Source organism: Phoxinus phoxinus (genome assembly GCF_949152265.1).
Source record: "Phoxinus phoxinus genome assembly, chromosome: 2".
NCBI lineage: Eukaryota > Metazoa > Chordata > Actinopteri > Cypriniformes > Leuciscidae > Phoxinus > Phoxinus phoxinus.
In genome coordinates this window covers 16,904,443-16,927,443 of record NC_136877.1, presented here as the reverse complement: position 1 = coordinate 16,927,443, position 23,001 = coordinate 16,904,443, and the positions used below count along the sequence as shown (strand labels likewise).

The window sequence follows — 23,001 nt, the reverse complement described above, 5'->3', positions numbered from 1 at the left end:
CTGTGACGCAATCGGCCTTCAAATACGGCCAATCGGCCTTCAAATACGGACTTCGGAGGCTGTAGCCTTCACATTGGGACACAGCTAGAGTGTGTCTGCTTCCCGGACAATGGTAGGAAGACTGTTCCAAAGTTTTGGTGCTAAGTAGGAAAAAGATCTACCGCCAGCAGTCGATTTTGATATTCTAGGTATTATTAATTGGCCGGAATTTTGAGATCGCAGTAGACGTGAAGGACTATAATGCGTTAAGAGCTCGCTCAAGTACTGCGGAGCTAAACCATTTAGTGCTTTGTAAGTGATCAGCAATATTTTAAAATGTATACGATGTTTAATAGGCAGCCAATGCAGTGTTGACAGAACGGGGCTAATATGGTCATACTTCCTGGTTCTAGTAAGAACTCGAGCTGCTGCGTTTTGAACTAGCTGTAGTTTGTTTATTAAGCGTGCAGGGCAACCACCCAGTAGAGCATTACAATAATCTAGCCTTGAGGTCATAAACGCATGAACTAATTGTTCTGCATTATTCATTGAGAGCATATGACGTAATTTAGATATATTTTTAAGATGGAAGAAAGCGGTTTTACAGATACTAGACACATGATTTTCAAATGAAAGATTGGTATCAAAGAGCACACCCAGGTTCCTAACTGACGACGAAGACTTAACAGAGCAGCCATCAAGTGTTAGACAGTACTCTAGGTTATTACGTGTGGAAGTTTTTTGTCCAATAATTAGAATCTCTGTTTTTTCTGAATTTAGTAGTAGGAAATTACAAGTCAACCAATTTTTTATATCAGCTATGCATTCCGTTAATTTTGTGAATTGGTAGGTTTCGTTAGGTTTTGAAGAAATATACAGCTGAGTATCGTCGGCATAACAGTGAAAGCTAATTCCATGTTTCCTAATGATATCTCCTAATGGTAGCATATACAGAGTGAACAGCAGCGGTCCTAGTACTGAGCCTTGTGGTACGCCATACTGAACTTGTGATTGATAAGACATCTCTTCATTTACTGCTACAAACTGATAACGGTCAGATAAGTATGATTTAAACCATGCTAGTGCAATTCCACTAATGCCAACATAATGTTCGAGTCTATTTAAAAGGATGTTGTGGTCAATGGTGTCAAATGCAGCACTAAGATCAAGTAATACTAATAGAGAGATACAACCACGATCGGATGATAAGAGCAAATCATTTGTGACTCTAACGAGAGCTGTCTCGGTACTATGGTACGGTCTAAATCCGGACTGAAAATCCTCGCAGATATCATTTCTTTCAAGAAAGGAACACAGTTGTGAGGATACTGCTTTTTCTAATATCTTTGACAGAAATGGCAGATTTGAGATCGGCCTGTAATTGACTAGTTTTGTAGGATCAAGTTGCTGTTTTTTAACAAGCGGTTTAATCATAGCTAGCTTAAAGGTTTTTGATCCTAGAGACAAAGATGAATTAATGATATTAAGAAGAGGATCTATGACATCTGGAAGCATCTCTTTCAGCAGCTTAGTTGGTATAGGGTCTAACATGCACGTTGTCGATTTAGATGATTTGACGAGTTTGCAAAATTCTTCCTCTCCTATAGCAATGAATGAATCAAATTTTCCCTCAGGGAGACTACAATGCATTTTCTGATGCGATACTGTATTAGACGGTTGCATAGTTATAATTTTGTCCCTGATATTATCGATCTTATAAGTGAAGAAGTTCATAAAGTCATTACTGCTGTGTTGCTTGGAAACTTCTGGGCTTGAAGCTTTCTTTTTCGTTAGTTTAGCCACTGTTTCAAATAAATACCTATAGGATTATGATTATTTTCTTCTAATAGGGTTGAAAAATAAGCAGATCTAGCAGCTTTTAAAGCCTCTCTGTAAGCAATCGAGCTCTCCTTCCATGAAATCCGAAACACCTCTAGTTTTGTTTTCTTCCAGTTGCGCTCCATTTTTCTGGCTGCTCTCTTAAGGGCCTGAGTGTGCTCGTTGTGCCACGGCGTTGGACTATGTTCTTTAATCTTCTTTAAGCGCAGCGGAGCAACTGTGTCTAAAGTGCTGGAACAAACAAACAGATGAATTAGAGGAAGTAACTAGCACTATGAGCACCATCTCTCTAGAACATTGGATATTGTTGCACCCATTAGATTAAAAAAGGTCAGAGAGAAAAGTTAAGCACCATGGTACAACAATACTACAACAATACTACTTCTAGTCTTTAGAATCGCGTGGAAAGACAGTATGTCACGTTATAAAAAGGCCCTAAAAGCGGCAAGGGCTGAGCATCTCCGCAAACTAATAGAAAACAACCAAAATAATCCAAGGTTTTTATTTAACACCGTGACTAGACTAATAAATAAACAGACGTCACCTGAACAAAATATCCCGTTACAGTTTAGCAGTAATGATGAACTTCTTCACTGAGAAAATAGAAAGCTTCAGAACCACAATTGTGAATGTTCAATCTTCAATCGCGCCTTATAAATCAGCCTCAATTATCACCCCGCAAGAACAATTACAGTGCTTTACAACTATAGAACAAAAAGAGTTAAATAAACGTATCACTTCATCTAAAACAACAACATGCTTATTAGATCCTATACCAACTAAACTACTGAAAGAAGTGTTACCTATAGTGGGAGAGCCTTTCCTCAATATCATTAACTCATCTTTATCTTTAGGTCATGTTCCAAAAACATTTAAACTGGCAGTTATAAAACCACTCATTAAGAAACCACAATTAGACCCACATAATCTAGCAAATTATAGACCCATTTCAAATCTTCCATTTATGTCTAAAATATTAGAAAAAGTTGTGTCCGCTCGACTGGGCTCTTTTTTGCAAGAAAATTACATCTATGAAAAGTTTCAGTCTGGATTCAGGCCACACCATAGCACTGAAACTGCTCTCGTTAAAATCACTAATGATTTACTTTTAGCTTCGGACCAAGGCTGTATCTCAATACTAGTTTTACTTGATCTTAGTGCTGCGTTTGATACTATAGATCACACAATACTCTTAGATCGACTACAAAATTATACTGGCGTTCAAGGACAAGCATTAAGCTGCATGGTTCAGATCACACTTATCTGAGAAAAATCGATCATAACTTCAGTGTAAATGCAGCCGGTTTTTTGAATTTATTTTGAAATATGTACGCACTTTTATTTTGAAATGACGAAAACCGGAAGTAGCGTCTGTTAGCTCCGGTGTGGTGAAGTGTTGGGTCCGGACAGAGCCCGTCTACGGAGAGCCTGTTCACTCCCTATTAAGTCCTATTGTACCGAATTTTGGTTGTAGTTCCACCAGAGTTCCACTGGGGGCGATCACCCCCGAGTGCAAAATGAATGGGAGTCTATGGGGCTAGACGGCTAAATTTGTCTCTTTCACCCGATTGCCGTTGAGAAATCTCAGATTTGATTGTAGGTTTGGCAAGTTCAACATGGGTTATAGGTCGAAAATTGAATGAACGAGTACTTATGTCCTTTCGATTTCTTACAGGTTGAGTTGTTGTTGCCCATAACACGCTAGCATTCTGCTAATGAACGCTGATTGGTCAGTGAAGGACTGGTTACGACCAGAGATACCGCTTGATGGCATCATGGCATCCGAAGCGGGAACAGAATGTATTCTAGCAGAAACTCTTCTAGCACGTGTGTTTACCTGTGTCAGCTGTGCTGGCGATGCCTCGAGAGAAAATAAAGTGCAGAGCGCGAAAGCACCACAGTGACTGAAGGATTGCCGTAAAGCAGTATCTCTGGTCGTACGATGTGTATGACGTCATTGACATTTTGAAAGACTTTTTAAAGCAAATAAGTGACTCTAAAAAATCTAACACCCAGCAAAGTGCAATTTCTTTGTATCTCCTTTCGAATACAACATTCAAATTACTAGACAAAAAATTATATCTTGAGAAAAGTGGATTTTGAGGGGTATAGCTCCATAGACCTCCATTCATTCTGCACTCGTCCTGTGAGCGCCCTCATATGGAATCTGCAACCAGTCAGAAGCCGGAAGTGTAGCGAGAGTGAACCTTCTCCCCTTATTAGACATTCTCTGGTCCGGATCATATCAAAGAACGTATACTCTTTGATCATATACAGTCTATGGTCCGGTGTGGTGAAGTGTTGGGTCCGGATGAAGTGTTGAGTCCGGGCTAAGGACCCAAGCAATCCGATTGGTTCAAAGCACGTTTTATGGGTAATCGCTTTAGTGCCTGGTTACAAATCATACAAAATCACATAATTAAAGAAGTCGTTTGACCTACGTTATAACGAGTCATTAATGTATTTTAACTTATATGTGTCATATAATAGTATATACCCGAAGCTATATATTGTGAATTTAAGCATTTCTCGTTCTTAGTGTTTTTTTTAGTTAGCGTATAGTAGCGCGGCATAGAGCATACATCTATCCGATAAACGTTTTGTCGTTTTTAATAAATTTGTATTTATTACTATTTTCTTATTAACAGTTTAACCATAAATGACAGAATGCTAGCTATGTTTTGTGTGTACTTAGTATAAATATTAATCAACCAAATAAGTAATCAATCAAACCCCTTTCTTCATATATTTTTATACTTATTAAAGAAAGTAATTGCATTTTTAGGTATGTTTTGAGACATTAAGTTACTTGTTATTAAGCAATAAGGCATAATATATATTTTTAATTACAAGCATATCATTTGTGTTCTAATTCATATGATTTATGTCATAATTAATTGTTAAAACAGAACATCATACAATACAATACCACTCAATGTAATAAAACCAGAACCAAAACTCATATAAAAATAGCATTTTGATTAAATTACACAATATAATGCAATACAACTGAATTATGAGATTTATTAGATTTCATTTTTATTAACACAAAACTACAAGCAACATGCACATCATTTATAGATTTATAGACTTTTTAAAATACACAACAATACAGAGAAGCTTTAAACAGACATACTGTAGTGTGTCTTTAAAATACATTTGTGATAGTCCTCTGGCTATACAGTGTGAAGATTTAAACAAATTTAATGTTGAGTTAGCTGTGTTCAATTTAATGAACTGTGAGGTTAAAGATTTTGAGAGAAAGGTTTATCCTGGATTGACTAATGAGAGACAAATAGATGCAGTGTCTTTTGCTGTATGTAAATTCAAATCTGTAGTTTGAATTAATTCATGTTGTATGTGCAGTCAATTCTTTGTGGAACCATCCTAAGGCCTAGAATAGATGATGCAGTTGAGATGTGTCGAGGCACCATTTCCCCTTGGCATGATGGGTCGTGAGATCGTGACTGAGATGGGCAAACTCAAAGGTGCAGCGCCACAGACGGAGTCAGCTCGCTGAACCCTGTCGTCATTTGTTGGACAAGGAGGCTGGACAGACTGAGGAACTCTGCAAAAACATACAGAAATGCTGTGACACGTTAATTTGTACACACGCAAAGTCTACTGTGCGATGTATGTCACTCACTGTTTTTACTCAGATGGGCAAACTCAAAGGTGCAGCGCCGCAGACGGAGTCTGAACAGCATATGCTGCCATTGATGATGCATGATATCTTCTCAGATACCACAGATCTTCTCCCTGTATCACCTCGTTTTTCATAGAGGTCCATTTGTCCCTCACCTCCATTTCTGCCATCTAATGCAATTAACACAGTTGTTGCAGTAATGTAGATGTAATACACAAAAAATATACAAATAAAAGCATTTATTTAACTTACTGTACAGACCAAAACCCCACAGTTGTTAGAGTCAGACAGCCTCCACTGTTCTGGGTACTCAACAGTCCATTTTCCCACGTCCCAAGTATTTCGGAATGCATTGCTTTTGTACAAAAGAAAAAAGAAATTAAGAAATGTACATTAGTAAATGAAGATAAAAATTGTGCCATTTACAATGCACAAAATACCATAGTATAGCCAGGTCCATCTCAGAAATGGACTTGTAGTTGCCAATGGGGTCGTACACTCGAATATGATTCCTCAAACCATCCAAGACCTTTACAAAACAAAAAGAAACTGCTTTAACCACAAAGAGTAACAACTGTTGAGCAAAAATGTATATATTTTTTTTTTCCCACACATACCCACAAAATTAAGTGATTTCCCTTTTCAGGGCTCTGTCCACCAACAATTCTTGGAATAAGGACCATGTCATTGTCATCAAGGTCCTTTAAAATATTTGTAAGTAAATAATTGGTGCTGGAATGTGTCCCCTCTGCCCCTGAGATTTAATTTATAGATTTTAATTTACCTTCAGACAAGAAATGTGACTGTCATCCACATGTTTCGTGTTACTGTTAGTGAAGGATCGCCACCAGAGAACAAATGTGTGCACCTGTAATGCAGTTCCACCATGTGCTTTACAGAGCTGTGCGATCCTTGTGTCAAGAATCTAAAAGAAATAGTAGGTTACCATAAAAATGTTGTTTAATAATATAAGAAGTATAGGAGGTTTGTGGACAAGCGCCCATACAAATAAGCTGCCATTGGACACATAATGACTCGGAGGGATCGTATGGTGAATTGGGATGACATATGCCTGTTATTTAATGGTTACTCAGGTCTTTTGCGATCACCCTCACAGGCTCCCCAGAGTCCGTAACACTAAGTTGCATCCCAAAATTCAAATATTTTGTACAATGGAATAAATGCTGCGTGGGATCTCCATATCTCAGCTGTGGAAGGCTCTAGAACCCCTTATCAAAATCCAAGGTTTCGAGAAGATCTGATAAACTTTATTTTTAGACCCAAAAAATCTATAAGCCCTAGCTAGTACTACACTACTTATAGATTTTTTAGGTCTAAAAAGTTTATCAGATTCAAGATCAGAAGTTTATTCCATTATACAAAATAGTGGAATTTTGGGATGCAACTTAGTGTTAGGGACTCTGAGTCTGGGGGGCCTGTTGAGTGCAGTAAAATAGTTTTTTTATCATGACAGGAACTTTAATTAAAACGTCTACCAAACAAACGGTCTAAAGCCATATGCAATAGATTGCAGGTGGGATTGTGTCCAATTACAGCTTATTTTTTTGGATGTTTTCTGATGTGTATTCAAAAAAATCAAGGGAGAAGGCTCTTCCACCGCAGACCAGCCAAGCCGAACCAAGAAATGTAGACATCCTCAATGCCAAGGCCATTCCCCATGTTCTTTGCCGCTCTCTCAGCCCCACGCCGGACGTAGAGTCTCCAATGATCCAGACTGTTGTTGGATGAAAAAACACATTGTAATAGTGAGAAATGTAGGCTATAGAGAAAAGGGATAACAGCACTATTAACACACAGTTATATAAAAATACATTATTACCTCGCCTTAGTTGTACAAAACAAATCTGTTAAAAGTTTAATGTTGTACAATAAATAGCAGAAGAAAACTATTACTTCTGGGACATTGGGTGGGTGCACAATATGCCATCGTGGCATATCTCTCTGGCTCTCTTCACACATTTCTGAAAGAAAGAGAAAGAATCATCCATTTCCATTTTAGCCCCTCATATAGTTAAATATATATGCACACTAGCATGTAACTGTACTTCATTAATTATCTAGAATAATACACATGAATAAAAAACAGTCTATTGTTCTTTATTGTAATTTTTAACTTAGTTAAATGTAACTTATTTCTGCTAACGGTTTATATATTAAAATATTCTTACATAGGCTATATCGAATAAAATGACACAACCCTGTCTCTTTTTGTTACATTTCAGTTTTATTGATCAATAATAGACATTATAAAAGTATAAGTAGCCTAAAAGGCATAAGAAGCTATACAAGTCAAAAAATAAAGTAAGTTAAACGATTCAGTCAAACATAAGTCTGCAGGCTACAACGTTAAATAGCCTAAATCATAAAGTTATGAAACTAAACTTTGCCCTCAACCAAAACGATTTGTCGGGGAACAAATTAAAGATTAATAAGATCAAATATCGCCCGTTAGATATAGCCTACACAAGACGAATATTATCTCATGTTTAACCACTAGACTAGAGACATCAGCCAGCGGCAAACATCAGAAGGACTAGCCGAGGTAAGGCTGTTCTAGGCGGGGTAACATGAGCGCTGAGCAGCCGGTGATCGCCTGGATCTCACAACTCCGAAAACGTCAGATCAAAATTTAAAATAGGCGCTATCTGTATAAATAAACAACATATTTGCGCTTTAAACAACTACATTGTCGACTGAAAAACTATAACAACTACATTTCGTGACACAATAACGGTAGTATTTTTCACAACTCCGAAAACGTCAGATCAAAATTTAAAATATGCGCTAACTGTATAAATAAACAACATATTTGCGCTTTAAACAACTACATTGTTGACTGAAAAACTATAAAAACTACATTTCGTGACACAATATACCGTAATAGTAGTATTTTTAAATTTAGCTACAAGTTATCGCGAGAACAGATTTAAATCAGGCATACTACTGGCATACTAAAGGGTCCTTAGCCCGGACTCAACACTTCATCCGGACCAAACACTTCACCACACCGGCAAGCGCCTAGCCTGGGAAAACCCAGACCACTTCCGGCAAATTTAGATTTGCTCTGCAAGTGGGTCTGGCAAAGAGCCCATTGAAACCCATTTCCAATCCGCCGAAATCGCGGCACCAATCAGAAACGTTGGGGCGGGATTTACACGATGACGACAGAGCAGAGACGGTAACGCATATTTTGTACATTACAGAGATGGATGCCGCCGTGGAACATCACAACATCACTCGTTCGAATCAGCTATCGCGTCTGTTTCAAGCGATTTAAAATTGTAATTTTCGTTAACACAAACAGAGAATTGCTGAGAGTCTCGAGATGTTTCTCCGTCGCTCTGCATACGTCATGACATTCATCGCTCTGATTGGTTTTAGATCTATCCGACGTCCGTTGGTGACGCCCCTGTGGAAATGAATTGTCTATGGAGCTTTGCCAGACCCTTACTCAGTTACAACTGAGAGTGGTCTGGGTTTTCCCAGGCTAGCAAGCGCCATAAGTGAAACTCAGATACCAAAGCTCACATGTAGCAGTGATGTAGCGGTGATTTTACCTGCTAGTTTTTTGTTTCTTTATTACTACATGCTTCGTGGTGTTTGCTTTATCTGTGTGTAAGCTGAAGAATCATATATTTCGACTGTGAAGATTGCATCTGGGAAATGACTCTGCCGTTGGTTGAGAAGCAGGCTAAAGTGGTCAGTATTACACTATTCTTTATTAGCATTATCTGCAGTGCTAAGCCATGCTATTTATGTAACGATTGCAATATTTGATGTTGTCTTTTATTTTGTCTATCTGAACTTTTAGTTCTACGGTGTTAATAAACATCTGTAAAAGGAACCGGAGTCTCGCATTCAATCAATGGGCGGCACATTCAGTAAACTATGGAGTGCCGCAGGGATCTGTGCTAGGCCCTCTATTATTCTCAATATATATGCTGCCACTTGGAAATATTATAAGGAAACATGGAATTAGTTTCCGTTGTTATGCTGATGACACTCAAATATATATTTCATCACGGCCGGATGAAAACGCTAAATTATCAAAATTGACAGAGTGTGTTAAAGATATAAAAGATTGGATGACGCGTAATTTTCTTTTATTAAATCCAGACAAGACAGATGTACTACTTATCGGTTCAAAAAACCGCCAACAAAACATCTCACAATACAACTTTAACATAGTAGGATGTCCTGCTACTCTATCCTCTACAGTAAAAGACCTGGGTGTCATACTAGACTGCAACCTGTCTTTTAAAAATCATATTTCATATGTTACAAAAACTGCCTTTTTCCACCTTAGAAACATTGCTAAGCTACGTAATATGCTATCAGTTTCTGATGCAGAAAAGTTTGTTCATGCATTCATGACCTCGAGACTAGATTACTGTAATGCTCTATTAGCTGGTTGTCCTGCATCCTCAATAAACAAGCTACAGTTAGTCCAAAATGCAGCCGCTAGAGTTGCAGCCGCTAGAGCCGCTTACTAGATCAAGAAAATATGATCATATAACACTGATCTTATCATCACTACATTGGTTACCTATAAAGTTCCGTATTAATTATAAGGTATTGTTACTGACTTATAAAGCCCTAAACGGCTTAGCTCCAGTCTATTTAACAGATCTTCTATCACCCTATAATCCATCGCGCTCTTTAAAAGCGTTAAGGGCCTACAAGTCGGGTCCATCAAAGGTTACTTGAGCGGCATCCAGCTCCCTTCCCGGAGATAAACAATTCACAAACCTCCATTCTGATCAAAGGGATTCACAGATCCCAGCCCACCCGTCCCGATGCCAGACAACACAAAACGCTGGACATTCTCAACAAATGTATTCACACCCTCCGCACAGGCTACCAGCCCCTCTATACCGCACGCACACTCGAAGCCATGTTTATCCTAGCCTTTTTTTTTTTTTTTTTTTGATGCTCAGAACTCGCTATCACTTCCAAATTCGACCCAAAAATCCACTCCACTGGTCAGTACCAGATGGTGAAATAATCTCATATTTGATTAAGCAAAGTAAAATCGACCAAACCAAAAAAGGTAATTTCATCTACATTTTAACCTCTCATCGCCAATTCAACCATACCAGTCCTTTCTGGCATATCAGCAATGGAGAAGCTCTCAGGCTAAATCTCCTCTGGAACCCCTGTTCATTAGGGTTGGGTACCGAAACTCGGTGCCAATAGGGAACCGGCTCCGACATAAACGGTAGTAACCAGACCGAATAAGAACAAAAATTTCGGTGCCTGATTTCGGTGCCCGACTTTTCGATAACCCCCCCCCCTTAACCAGCAGAGCATTAATTTTGTTCATTTGTTAAATAAGAGACGACCTAGCGCTGAAATGTGTTTTTTAAATCAAGTGATCAAAGTGCTCGTTGCTGCTGCGATCAGTGGCGCGGATACAGTGTTTTCACCTCGCGCACACCGCACTGTCTTCATTGGACGCGCGCCGATTGCTTGATATGCAACCACTGATGAGCATAATCGGTTTTGATGAGGAAAAAAAACAGTACGAATGCGGATTAGAACCCAGAACCTCTGACACGCTTGACGAAAGTTCAAGTTCAGCAGCTGCCGTCTCTATAGCACGCAGTGTGTTTATCGTGCAATTTTTGCGTGTAGCCTATATGATACGCAGTTTTTTAGCCTACGCACTTCATTGCGTGTAACACACACGCATCCCACACCACTAATTCTACCCAAACATGTAACAGTAACACACACGCACCCCACACCACTACTAAACCTACCCTAACCAACCCATGCGTATCCTATGCACGTAAAAACTTTTCGGCGTATAAATTACACGATAAACACACTGCGTGTTATAGAGACGTATTTAGTGTGATCGGGTCGTGACATCACAGATGATGATAACAGCAGCCGTTCCTCTTCGGGTAAGTCTAGCAGGCCTATTTTTAATGCTAACTGCAAATCTTGCATATCAAGTAGGCTAGCAAACACCGTTGCCATTCAACAGAGTGTGACAACGTGTGCAAAATGTTTTAACAAAGTTCCAACACTTCTTTATATGTTCAATATTTCTGCTCAGTGTCAGATATTTCTCTGCTTAAAGTAAAAGTCATAATATGTGAAGACAAAATGTTGATCTGAACTTAAGTGTTTTACATCAATAGCCTATTAAACAGTGCAATTTTTCATTTAATCAGAAATCAGAAAATATTTAAATATTTAAGTTAATATTGTGTCCAGTTTGGCCCTGTAAATAAAAGGGTATTATTATTTTTTACAAAGTGTGTGCGGTTTCGTTGTCTTAACAGTCAGGCATTCCAGCAAAGAATTTTTCAAGTCACTCTTTCCGTATCGGGGCAGCAACTTCAGCAGCCCAAAAAGGCCTCTCCAACAGCAGATCCAAGCTCTTGGGAGATGGTCCTCAGATGCTTTCCAAAGCTATAGTCTGGCGGCTGTCCTCTGCTCTTTAGCCTTTTGGGGGGAGTACTCTGGGTTCGCGCCGAACTCCGAGCTCGGAGCCCTCCCCCTGGACAGCATGCCAAATACGCATTAAACTTTCCCCCTCTAATTATATGTAAGTGTGAACTCGTGAAATTATATTTTATTAACAAAGTTCGGGAGGAGCACGTTCAGATAATTAACACAAGTGGAGAGCACTCAGCAATCAATGATAAGAGGTATAATTCAGCAGTCTCACCTCAATCCATTGACAGTTTAGCAGTATCCCTCCACCACCCCTTCTCCACACTTCTATTCCTAAAAACTTACATATGGGGGGTGTACTCTGTACTCCGAGCTCGGAGCCCTCCCCCCGGAGAGCACGCCAAATACGTGGCGAATAAGTGTGAATTCGTGAAATGTATTAAAGGTGCAATGGAATATAATTACAGTATTTTTTTTGTAATTAAACAATACCATTTCTGCATTTATACTAAATGTATTTAGGCTACTGGTTTTCATACAAATAACATAGAAACCAGTGAGGTGCTAAATGCGTTCTGTCACGGTGTAGCTAAGCGTGGTGTCAAACAGGATCAAGAAGAAGATGAGGATAAAACAAGACTTGTTGAATTGGACAAAAACATCAACAAACTCAACATAAACGTTAACGACAACCAACAAAGAGAACTAAAAACACAGACAGATAAATACACAGGCAAACTAGGATAATTAACGGCACACAGCTGAACAGAATAAAGAAATCATATCAATTACCATGACAACTAAAGACTGGCGGGGACAAGAACAAAGGAGACTGAATAGAAACAAACTAAAAATCCATGAAAGTGAAACTAAGACCGAAATAACTGACGCCCAGGAGAAATAGGCTCCCAGCAGGTCCGCGGTGTATCCACGCCACTGAGAGGAGGTAGAGGTGACACAGAGGGACAGATGGGGATGATGACGACTGGGTTTCAGGCTTGGCTGAGACTGAGGATGAGAATAGATAGTAGGCAGCACAAAAACTAACAAAAAACAGAACACTCCTGACGGCAGTATGTAGAGGTGGTGGGAGAGGAAGGTTGGGTGGGGTCAGCAGGACTGAAGAAGACTATGTACATTCTGGCAATATCAGGGGACACAAGGAATTCCTCTCTCCTTACTGTCCAGACTTACTGTCCAGTAAGTCCAGCCGGTACTCACTCTCATTGATGGGTGGGTGGGGCTTGCTTCCATATCTTTGAACTCCACGAGGACTCCCACAGCGATGGACGGCTCACACCCCTGGTCAGAGACTCTGTGGTGATTCGGATACGGGGCGATGGTGGGCGCTGTCTTCCCTTTCTCAAGCACAGGCTCACTCGTCACGGCAGGCGGAAGCTTCCAGTCTGCAGGGGGCTCAGGCGCTGTGAGATCGGGGTGGTGACGGGCTGGGCTCTGGATCAGGCTGTGGTAGACACTCTCCAGACACAGGAGGATGGTCTCCCTCCTGCTTAGACCTTTGGTGTCTAGGAGGTCTACTGGGTGGTAATAGTTGGCCCTTATCCAAAAGAGAGACTTTAAAGTCTTGTCATCAAACACCGTCTGTACGGCGAACTGACTGAAATGCAAAGTATAATTCAATAACTAAAGCCCTTCCTGTGATAACGTGGCAAATCTCGCTGCATAATCCATATCTGTCTTGGTTGGTTGTTGAAACTAAGACCGAAATAACTGATAATATGATAATAAACTATAACAGAAAAAACTGATAATATGTTATACGTAGTTTTAACTGTGGTTGTCATGATCTAAATGTATTCTACTATGGAAGACAAATATTTCATTTTAATAAAATTGAAACAGAATATTAAAATTTTACCATATAAAAATTGGGTTGTTACAATTTTTACAGATGTTACTGTTTTTGTTAATGAATATATCTCTCTTTTGGAAATATCAATTTACATTTCCAAATAGTCCTTTTGCCATTAATTGTAATAATCCAGTAAGATTTTTGAATGCACAACGAGTCTGATCCAGTATGCTCCACACAGAGATCTGATCTCACCATCGAGTCCATCTGGGATTATATGAAGAAACAGAAAAAACTGAGACAGACTAAATCTAGAAGAACTGCGGCAACGTCTCCAAGACACTTGAAGAAACCTACCTGCAAAGCTACAGTACTGTGAAAAGTTTTAGGCACTTGTGTAAAAATGCTGTAAATTGAGGATGGTTTCAAAAATAATGTCATAAATAGATTTTATTTATCAGTTAACTTCTATTAACTAAATCAAATCAATATTTGGTGTGACCACCCTTTGCATTTAAAACAGCATTTGTGCTTACACAGTTTTTCAGGCAGCTTTGAAGGTTGGTTCCTTCAAGGGTCTTTGAGACGTTATAGTGCAAAAGTCTTAGGCATGCACGTTAACATTTTCACCCAAAAATATGGTTTTAAAACAGTTATTTATATATTTTGTTGTAGTGTGTCAGTGGGAAATATCCATTAACATTTCACCAATACTGTGTGAACATGATAACCTCTATAGTGATGTTCTGCAGAGCCCAGACACAGACCTTTGAGTTTCATCTCTTCTCATTTTTTTTTATGCTTGTTTTAAAAGACTAACAATGTATTATTTATTTATTATCAGAAGATCATAGATCCTGAAAAAGTCACTAACTAGTTCCATCTTTAAACTTGCACTAGTAGAAAAAAATACATAGCATTGATTAAATAAATCTGATAAAATAATCTAATCAATCGTCTTATTAATTTAGTAAAATAGTGTACATGTTTCCATTTAGAGGTTTACTCTATTTCATTATTCATATATATATCTTTATTGCACCATTTTCACAAAACAATGAATTGAACAAATGTTAACAAATATTGCACTAATACAGCTGCATAAAGCTCTTCGTTAGTTTGAATTCTGGAACTCTGTAAATCGCTTAACTGAATTCATTGTAAATAAATAAGTACACACCACATTTATTGAACTGTGCAAAGTAGCTATACATCAAGAGTTTAACAAAGTCATCTTTTAAAAACAACTTGCAACATCCCACCAAATAGCACAAAGTATTAGCACTATGAACAGCTGTTATAGGAATCTAGTACATTCAGTTATGTTAAAAGCTATAGAAGCTCCGACATTAGTAGTAGAGATTTTTAGCTTTGGCTGTTCTGTCACTAATGTCAATACTAAGATATAATAAAATGCATCACTGTACAGTATGCATTTTGAGTGAAAAGTCTTTTAAGAAGAAAGTTAACAATATATGGATATATAGGTCAAAAAAATTCCCTGTATGAGTTCTTGCAGGATAGTGTGCTGTTTTCTGGAAAACAACAGTTCAATAAATCAATTAATATTAGGTGGCTTTCATTTTAGACTTAACATATCTGTGTTTTTTTCTCTATTTCGTCAAAAAAATAGTTCCAAACAAATCCACATTGACATTGCTTGTCTCCGAGCAACACAGTGATGTTTCGTTAGTCAAGTCAAGTCACCTTCATTTATATAGCGCTTTTAACAGTATGGACTGTTTCAAAGCAGCTTTACAGTGATAATAGAAATTAGCATTAAGAGATGTGTTTTTAGTCTATTTTTGAACTGACAGATTGTGTCTTTGGAAGATTGTTCCAAAATTGTGGTGCTAAATAGGAAAAGGATCTACCGCCAGCAGTTGATTTTGATATTCTAGGTATTTTCAACTGGCCGGAATTTTGAGATTGCAATAGACGTGAAGGACCATAGTGCGTTAAGAGCTCGTTCAAGTACTGGGGAGCTAAACCATTTAGTGATTTGTAAGTGTAAGGTTGGAAATAATCCAAGATTATTTCAAACTAACAAAGACATTTGCTTTTCACTCAGACATTTTCAGCATAGCAGTGCTGATAGTGATTTTACATTTATGCTGGGCACAATTAATCGTTTAAATGATCATTTCATTACATCCATGTTGTAACTATTTTAAGTGTAAACATAACCTTATTTCACATTGAACCTTTTTAATTCATGGAGTCAGATTAAAACGAGATAACTGCATATGAGAACATGTCTTATTTAAATGATCATTTCATTACATCCATGTTGTAACTATTTTAAGTGTAAACCTTGAACCTTTTTAATTCATGGAGTCAGATTAAAACGAGATAACTGCATATGAGAACATGTGTCTTATTTAACCAAATTACTTCGAGACGCTGGTCGGAAACCGGAAGTTGGGCCGAGTAGCCGGCTTTTACATAAGTAATCACCAATATTTGAAAATGTATACGTTGTTTAATAGGGAGCCAATGCAGTGTTGACACAACCGGGCTAAAGGTCATATTTCCTGGTTCTGGTAAGAACTCTAGTTGCTGCATTTTTCAAAAAGCTGTAGTTTGTTTATTAAGCATGTCGAGCAACCACCCAGTAGAGCATTACAATAATCTAGCCTTGATGTCATGAATGCGTGAACTAATTGTTCTGCATTTTTCATTGAGAGCATATGACGTAATTTTGATATATTTTTTAGATGAAAAAAATGCGGTTTTACAGATACTAGACACGTGACTTTCAAATGAAAGATTGGTATCAAAGAGCACACCCAGGTTCCTAACCGACGACGAGGACTTGACAGGGCAGCCATCAAGTGTTATACAGTATTCTAGGTTATTACGTGAGGAAGTTTTTTGTCCAATAATTGAATCTCTGTTTTTTCTGAATTAAGTAGTAGGAAATTGCTAGTCATCCAGTTTTTTATATCTGCTATGCATTCCGTTAATTTTGTGAATTGATAAGTTTCATCAGGGCATGAAGAAATATAGCTCAGCATATCAGTGAAAACTAATGCCTAATGATATCTCCTAAGGGTAGCATGTACAGAGTGAACAGCAACGGTCCGAGTACTGAGCCTTGTGGTACACCATACTGAACATTTGATCAATAAGACATCTCTTCATTTACTGCTACAAACTGATAACGGTCAGATAAGTATGATTTAAACCATGCTATTGCAATTCCACTAATGCCAACATAATTTTTGAGTCTATTTAGAAGGATGTTGTGGTCGATAGTGTCAAATGCAGCACTAAGATCCAGTAACAGTAATAGAGAGATCCAACCACGGTAGGATGATAAGAGCAAATCATTTAAATACTCTAAAAAGAGCTGTTTCAGTACTATGGTACAGTCTAAATCCTGATTGAAAATCCTCGCAGATATCATTTCTTTCTAAATAGGAAAATATTTGTGAAGATACTGCCTTTTCTAGTATTTTTGACAGAAAAGGTAGATCATTTATATGATAATTTACTTTAATTTACTTTAATTTACTTAAGTTGCGTTTTTTTAACAAGCGGTTTAATCATAGCCAGCTTAAAAGTTTTTGGTACTTGATAAAGAATTAATGATATTAAAAAGAGGATTTATGACCTCTGGAAGCATCTCTTTCAGTAGCTTAGTCGGTATAGAGTCTAACATACATGTTGTCGATTTAGATAATTTAACGAGTTTAGAAAATTCTTCCTCTCACAGCAATGAATTAATAAAAAAATTTGTCAGGGAGACTACAATGCACTGCCTGATGCAAAACTGTAGTAGATGGTTGCATAGTTATAAGTTATAACTTCCGTTAAGCTGTAAACAATCAGTGAAAAGGCTCGCTCTATGAACGCAATATGTTAAGAAAGTGTCACCATAAGACCACGTTAATCACCGTTCAACCATCGAACATTAAAAGGAAATTTAAAAGTATAAAAGCATCAACAAGGTACTTTCAACAGATCAAATAACCCCAAAAGTGCGAGTCTTTGGTTAAATATCACTGCAATATATCTGTAACTTATGTTGTCTTAATCAAAAATGTTCATTAACTTCAGCATTACGTGATACTATTTCAAAATGATTTCCATCATTTTGACAGATTATAAATTGCATTTACCTGTGAAAACAAACCTGGAAAGAGACGTGAGGATTTGATGAGAATAATGAGAGATTATCATGCATTCCAGTGAATTATTAATGGAATATATTGTAAATTAAATTCGGGAGAACAGACCACAAATGTGCAGTATATGTTGTCCTTTTTCATACTTTTACAGCGGATTGCAAAGGCAAAAAAGAAAATGATCATGAGGAAAAGAAAGCAGCGACTGAAAAGAGCTCGACATGTTATAACATGTCACGTCAAAATACTAAGTGTAATGTTATTTTCATTCTCAGGGTAATTGACAGCTCATCCAGTCAATCTAACGGATAAGCTTTATTTGTTTGGCAAACTTATGATTTGAAATGATTAGTTTCAGCGTTTTTGGATGGAAGTTCCCCAAACCGGAAGTGCCACCCATAATTCAAAACGCAGTGAGATCGTCAGAAGTAAGGTGGATAAAATCGTGCTCTCTTTCCATGCAATGCGAAATACCTCTAGTTTTGTTTTCTTCCAGTTGCGCTTCATTTTTCTGGCTGCTCTCTTAAGGGCCTGAGTGTGCTTGTTGTACCACGGCATTTCACTATTTCCTTTAATCTTCTTTAAGCGTAAAGGATCAACTGTGTCTAATGTGCTGGAAAAGAGAGAGTTTAAGGTTTATGTCGCAATATCGAGTTTGTCTAAGCTATCCGGGATGCTGAGATGATGAAATTGATCAGGAAGATTATTAATAAAGCAATCTTTAGTGGCAGAAGTGATTGGTCTAACACATTTGTAAAACGGAGTCGGCTTTGCAGCCTTGGCTAAATTAAGTTTTACACGAGACTAGATAATGATGTCATCGCTCTGCTGCAGAATTTCAACGGCATCAACATTTATTCCACTGTGATAATATTAAATCTAGAGTATGATTACAACAATGAGTCCTGACACGTGTGTTGTCTAACTCCAATAGAGTTAAGAATGTCTTTAAATGCCAATCCCAATGCATCTTTTTCATTATCTATGTGTATATTAAAATCACCAACAATTAGCACTTTATCTGCAGCCAATACTTATTCTGATAGAAAGTCTAATTATTTGATAAAGTCTGTATGGTACCCTGGGGGCCTGTATACAGTAGCCAGCACAAATGTCAAACGTGATTTATCATTTACATTTAGATATTGTTATATAAAGCACCAACACTTCAACATAATTATATTTGAAACTAGACTTCTTAGTAATTCTGAAAATATTACTATAAATTACAGCAACACCTCCCTCTTTGCGTTTCAGACGAGGTTCATGTTTATAACCGTAATCTTGGGGGGTGGACTCATTTAAAGGGTAACTGAACCCCTGGTCAGAGCCTGACTCCACCCAGAGCCCAGTGGAGGGGGGCGTGCACCTGAGACATGTCTCTCTGTAGGCAAGGGTGTAGTTAGCTGGTACCCTCTTACATCACAGGGTACTACAACTGCCAATAGGAAAATTAAACTGCAGTAGCCACCGTTCAACCTGAAGAGGGCAGCACTCAGACGTTTTTACACCATATATTGTAGAATTAAAACACTTTATACCCAAATGTCAAAAAAATGACTTGAATCAATGAACAGCATTAATAAAGCCCCAGACGTACAGATCATTAACTAAAAAAAAGTTGTTTTAGGGTTTAGTTACCCTTTAAAGTAATGTAATTGTTTGGTTTTAGCCAGGTTTCTGTCAAACACAGCACATCTGTCTGTAATCATATAATTAACAATAGTGCTTTTGAAGTAAGAGATTGAATATTCAGCAACCCAAGCTTTATCATTTATTCATTTGTATTATATCTGTTTTTTATTTGTTGAACATCAATTAAATTTTTACCCTTAGATGGGTTTGGAATTTTTTTGTATTTCCTAATTCAGGGAATCAATCCAAGTTTTTTGAGAATCCGTCTAATGAATGACTCAATGACTCACTCATAAAGACAGTCACTTGCATTGTCCTTGAATGAATTAGCCATTTTGAACAATTCATTTGACTAAATGATTCACTCACTCGTCAAGACAATGATTTACCGCTATCTACGGGCAGTTTTAGTTTCATAAAAAATATTTTTTTTTTTTTTTTTTTCAATATATTTATATCTCGTGCTTGAGGCTGATAAAATCATATATGCGGTCCACCATGCTGCAAAAAAGAACAAACTTGCCCAGATGTCAATTGAACACAAAGTTATGAGTCTAATCGATGTTCTCTAGATTTAATTTCTTTGCTCTCACTGCCTTTTAATCACGCTGTCCAAGGTGCTTGCTGAGGGGCTGAGATTGATGAAGATTGAATGTTGATTTTGTTCTTAGATAGAGGATAAGTGGGGATAGAATGTGTTTAAAAATAGACTAAGAGTAAAATATGAGTTAACATTGTTAAATATAACAGAGATAATAAAGTAATTGCAATCGCATTGCGTATAATATGTTGTCTGTCTTTTTTGAGGGCTCCAACTGTTTGAAACTGGCTGCCAAATTGCAAAGGCCGCCAACTGTGACCACACAGTCCTATTCTTTCACACACACGCACACACACACACACACACATACACACACACACACACACACACACACACACACACACACATTTAACAAGGCATTTGGCTTTTCCTGTTTGTGAATATGCCATTAGCTGATTCTCTGAAGACTGTAGTCATTCTCTGTGTCCATAGAGCTGCTGTGTCCAGAAGATGGGTTTAAATCACGCTTCAACAGGCGATTGGCCACTGTTATCAAGACCTTCTTGTACTGCTGTCGCAGGAGAGAGTAGACGAAGGGATCTGAAGCTGCCTTGCTGTATGTTAAACACTTGCTGACAATACCCCAGTGTCGGTTGACATCCACAAAGGGAAGCAGCTCAGTCAACCTGTGAAACAGAGACAACTCCATTAACACAATGGATAATACCACACAAAAACACAACTCAGTATTTACTATGACTGTTTAAGCAGTGAATATATTTTGTTTGTGTATTCATCTGTTATATAACTTCCCTTAAGTAACGGATTAATGCCTATTAAGTTTTTCATTTTATAAAAGACCATAATCATTTTTGCATGGGTTTCTCACACACAATATATCTTTCAAAGAATTTACTGATAAACCGCACTATGTATTCAGACACATGTTAATGTGTTGTTCTGAAAATTACAAACAAAATTAAATAACAACCATTCATTCTCATGTGAGAAATGAGTGGCTTACCAAAGGACAATTTTTGTCTATTTATATTGGAAAATACTTTTCCATAAATGTAATGCATAATGGTTATATTAAGTGTAACTTTGAAAATATGAAACATAATTAGGCCCTTTATATACAAATATAAAACTACATAAAATAATGAAAGATAAAATGCTTTTATTGTTGTAGTAATCATTGTTTCATTTTTACTCGGTCAAAAGGGAAGAGAAGTAAGAATATTAGGTATTACAGACACAGCAGTATAGGAGCACTGAGAAGTAAATATGGATGAGAAAATTTGTTTTATTTATTTATTTTAGATCATCGGGTGAGCTTTCAAGATCATTAGCGAATCCCCCTAGAGACGAAAAGTGATTGTGTTCTGTCACCACCTCTGGCGCACAAGAGCTATTCGTGGAAAAAAAAAAATATTGTCTGGTTAGCATCATCTCACGAGTCACGACTCAATTAAATGACGCCATTTCAAAGCACTTTTTTAACTTTTAAAGAGTAAAACATTTCTACATGCAAACAATTAAGATCATAATGCACAATTCAACGTTACTGAACGCTACAAACCGCTTTTTTGCGTCCCTCATCGGCCTCACTATATTCAGATCTCTGTAGGCTATCATACAAACAACCCCTCCCAGATTATTACAAAGTATGTGTACCTAGTGGTTTGTAAAATGTTAAGCTTTTAAATAATAAGAGGCATACCTTGTAATAACATAAGGGGCGAAACAGATGATGAAAGAGCCAATGAAAATGCTGATCTTCTTAGTAGCGCGCTGTTTTCTCCTCTTTTGTTCTGAAAGACAGCGCTGCTTAACACTATACAAAAGAGTTTGACAAAATATTAATGACACATGTTCCAATGGGAAACCTGGTAAAACATCCCAATGATGCTTACTAAGAATAAATTATCATAAATACCTTGGATGAATATCTACCAGTAAGAAGAGGGTCTGCATGGTTATAATGTCAATCCTCTTGCAGTGGAAGCGTGCAACTTTTAACACCTTTAAGTATGTAACGCACAAAATCAGAAGCGAGAGCATGAAGCTGGTGGCATGAAAGACAATGGTGAACACAGTAAACTTAATCCGTGTGCTCTCCTCGCTCAAATGCAACGTGCAGGATGCGTAAATGGGACTGTAGTCAAACCATGAGAAAAACACGGGGATGAGAGAGAAAGTGAACGAGTGAAGCCAAGAATAACACACCATGACCAACGCGTCCTGGTAGCGCATTTTGCTAGAGTAACTCAGTGGGAAAACTACGGCGATCCAGCGGTCTATACTGAGGGCTGCAATGCTTAGCATGCTATTGGCTGTCAGAAAGGTCTCCAGAAAGCTTAGCGTGCCACAGAGACAGTCTCCAAAAGACTGCTGGTGCTTTACAATCCCAATTAAAGTGGACGGCATGTTCAGGACAGAAATCAGTATGTTGCAAAACGACAAGTTCATGGTGAACACCCCTGGCACCTGTCGGCGTATTTCGCTGCTGTGGATGAAACATAGCAACACCAGTAAGTTCGACAACAAAGAAACAATCGCAACAACAACGATGAACAAAGCTAATAGTATTTCCACGAAGTCCATTTCTCACTTCAGAAGTCCCCTTGCCATATATTTGCCCCAGTTTGTGAAGAATGTTATTAGCTGCATGATTCTTCCTCTGAGACAAAATTACGGTAGCCTCACATTAGGCTCAACTCGCGCGCGCTGTCCAGAGTGCTGAACCATAGTAGCGCCTGCAGCCCTGCACATTTCCCTCATAAAAAAAAAGAAGAAAAAGAAGAAGAAGAAGAAGAAGAAGAAGAAGAAGAAAAAAAAACATTTATAATGACAAGATATTTTATGGCGAAGTAAAATCCATCCACTGTCCTTCGTGATAGAGGCGTTCAGTCCTGCGCGTTTTAACGCTTGTGTTGGTGAAGCTCAGGGACTCAATTACGCTTGGCTCATGCGCACAAGGGCCGCG

At 37.9% G+C, this 23,001-nt stretch overlaps 1 protein-coding gene and 1 long non-coding RNA gene across 2 annotated transcripts; both read right to left on the bottom strand.

Moving 5' to 3' along the window:
* Positions 1-5,284: 5,284 nt before the first annotated feature.
* On the bottom strand, positions 5,285-5,520 carry LOC306992351. The gene is made up of 2 exons (XR_013796268.1): positions 5,465-5,520; positions 5,285-5,386 (listed from the first exon to the last, which is right to left on the bottom strand). It is a non-coding gene; the product is annotated as an uncharacterized lncRNA (long non-coding RNA).
* Positions 5,521-20,460: 14,940 nt separating this feature from the next.
* gpr78b (G protein-coupled receptor 78b) lies at positions 20,461-22,619 on the bottom strand (the record flags this gene model as incomplete). The annotated part of the gene is made up of 3 exons (XM_079595225.1): positions 20,461-20,698; positions 21,736-21,849; positions 21,952-22,619. 3 exons carry the CDS (start codon positions 22,617-22,619, stop codon positions 20,461-20,463), a joined length of 1,020 nt encoding a protein of 339 aa, XP_079451351.1.
* Positions 22,620-23,001: the final 382 nt, after the last annotated feature.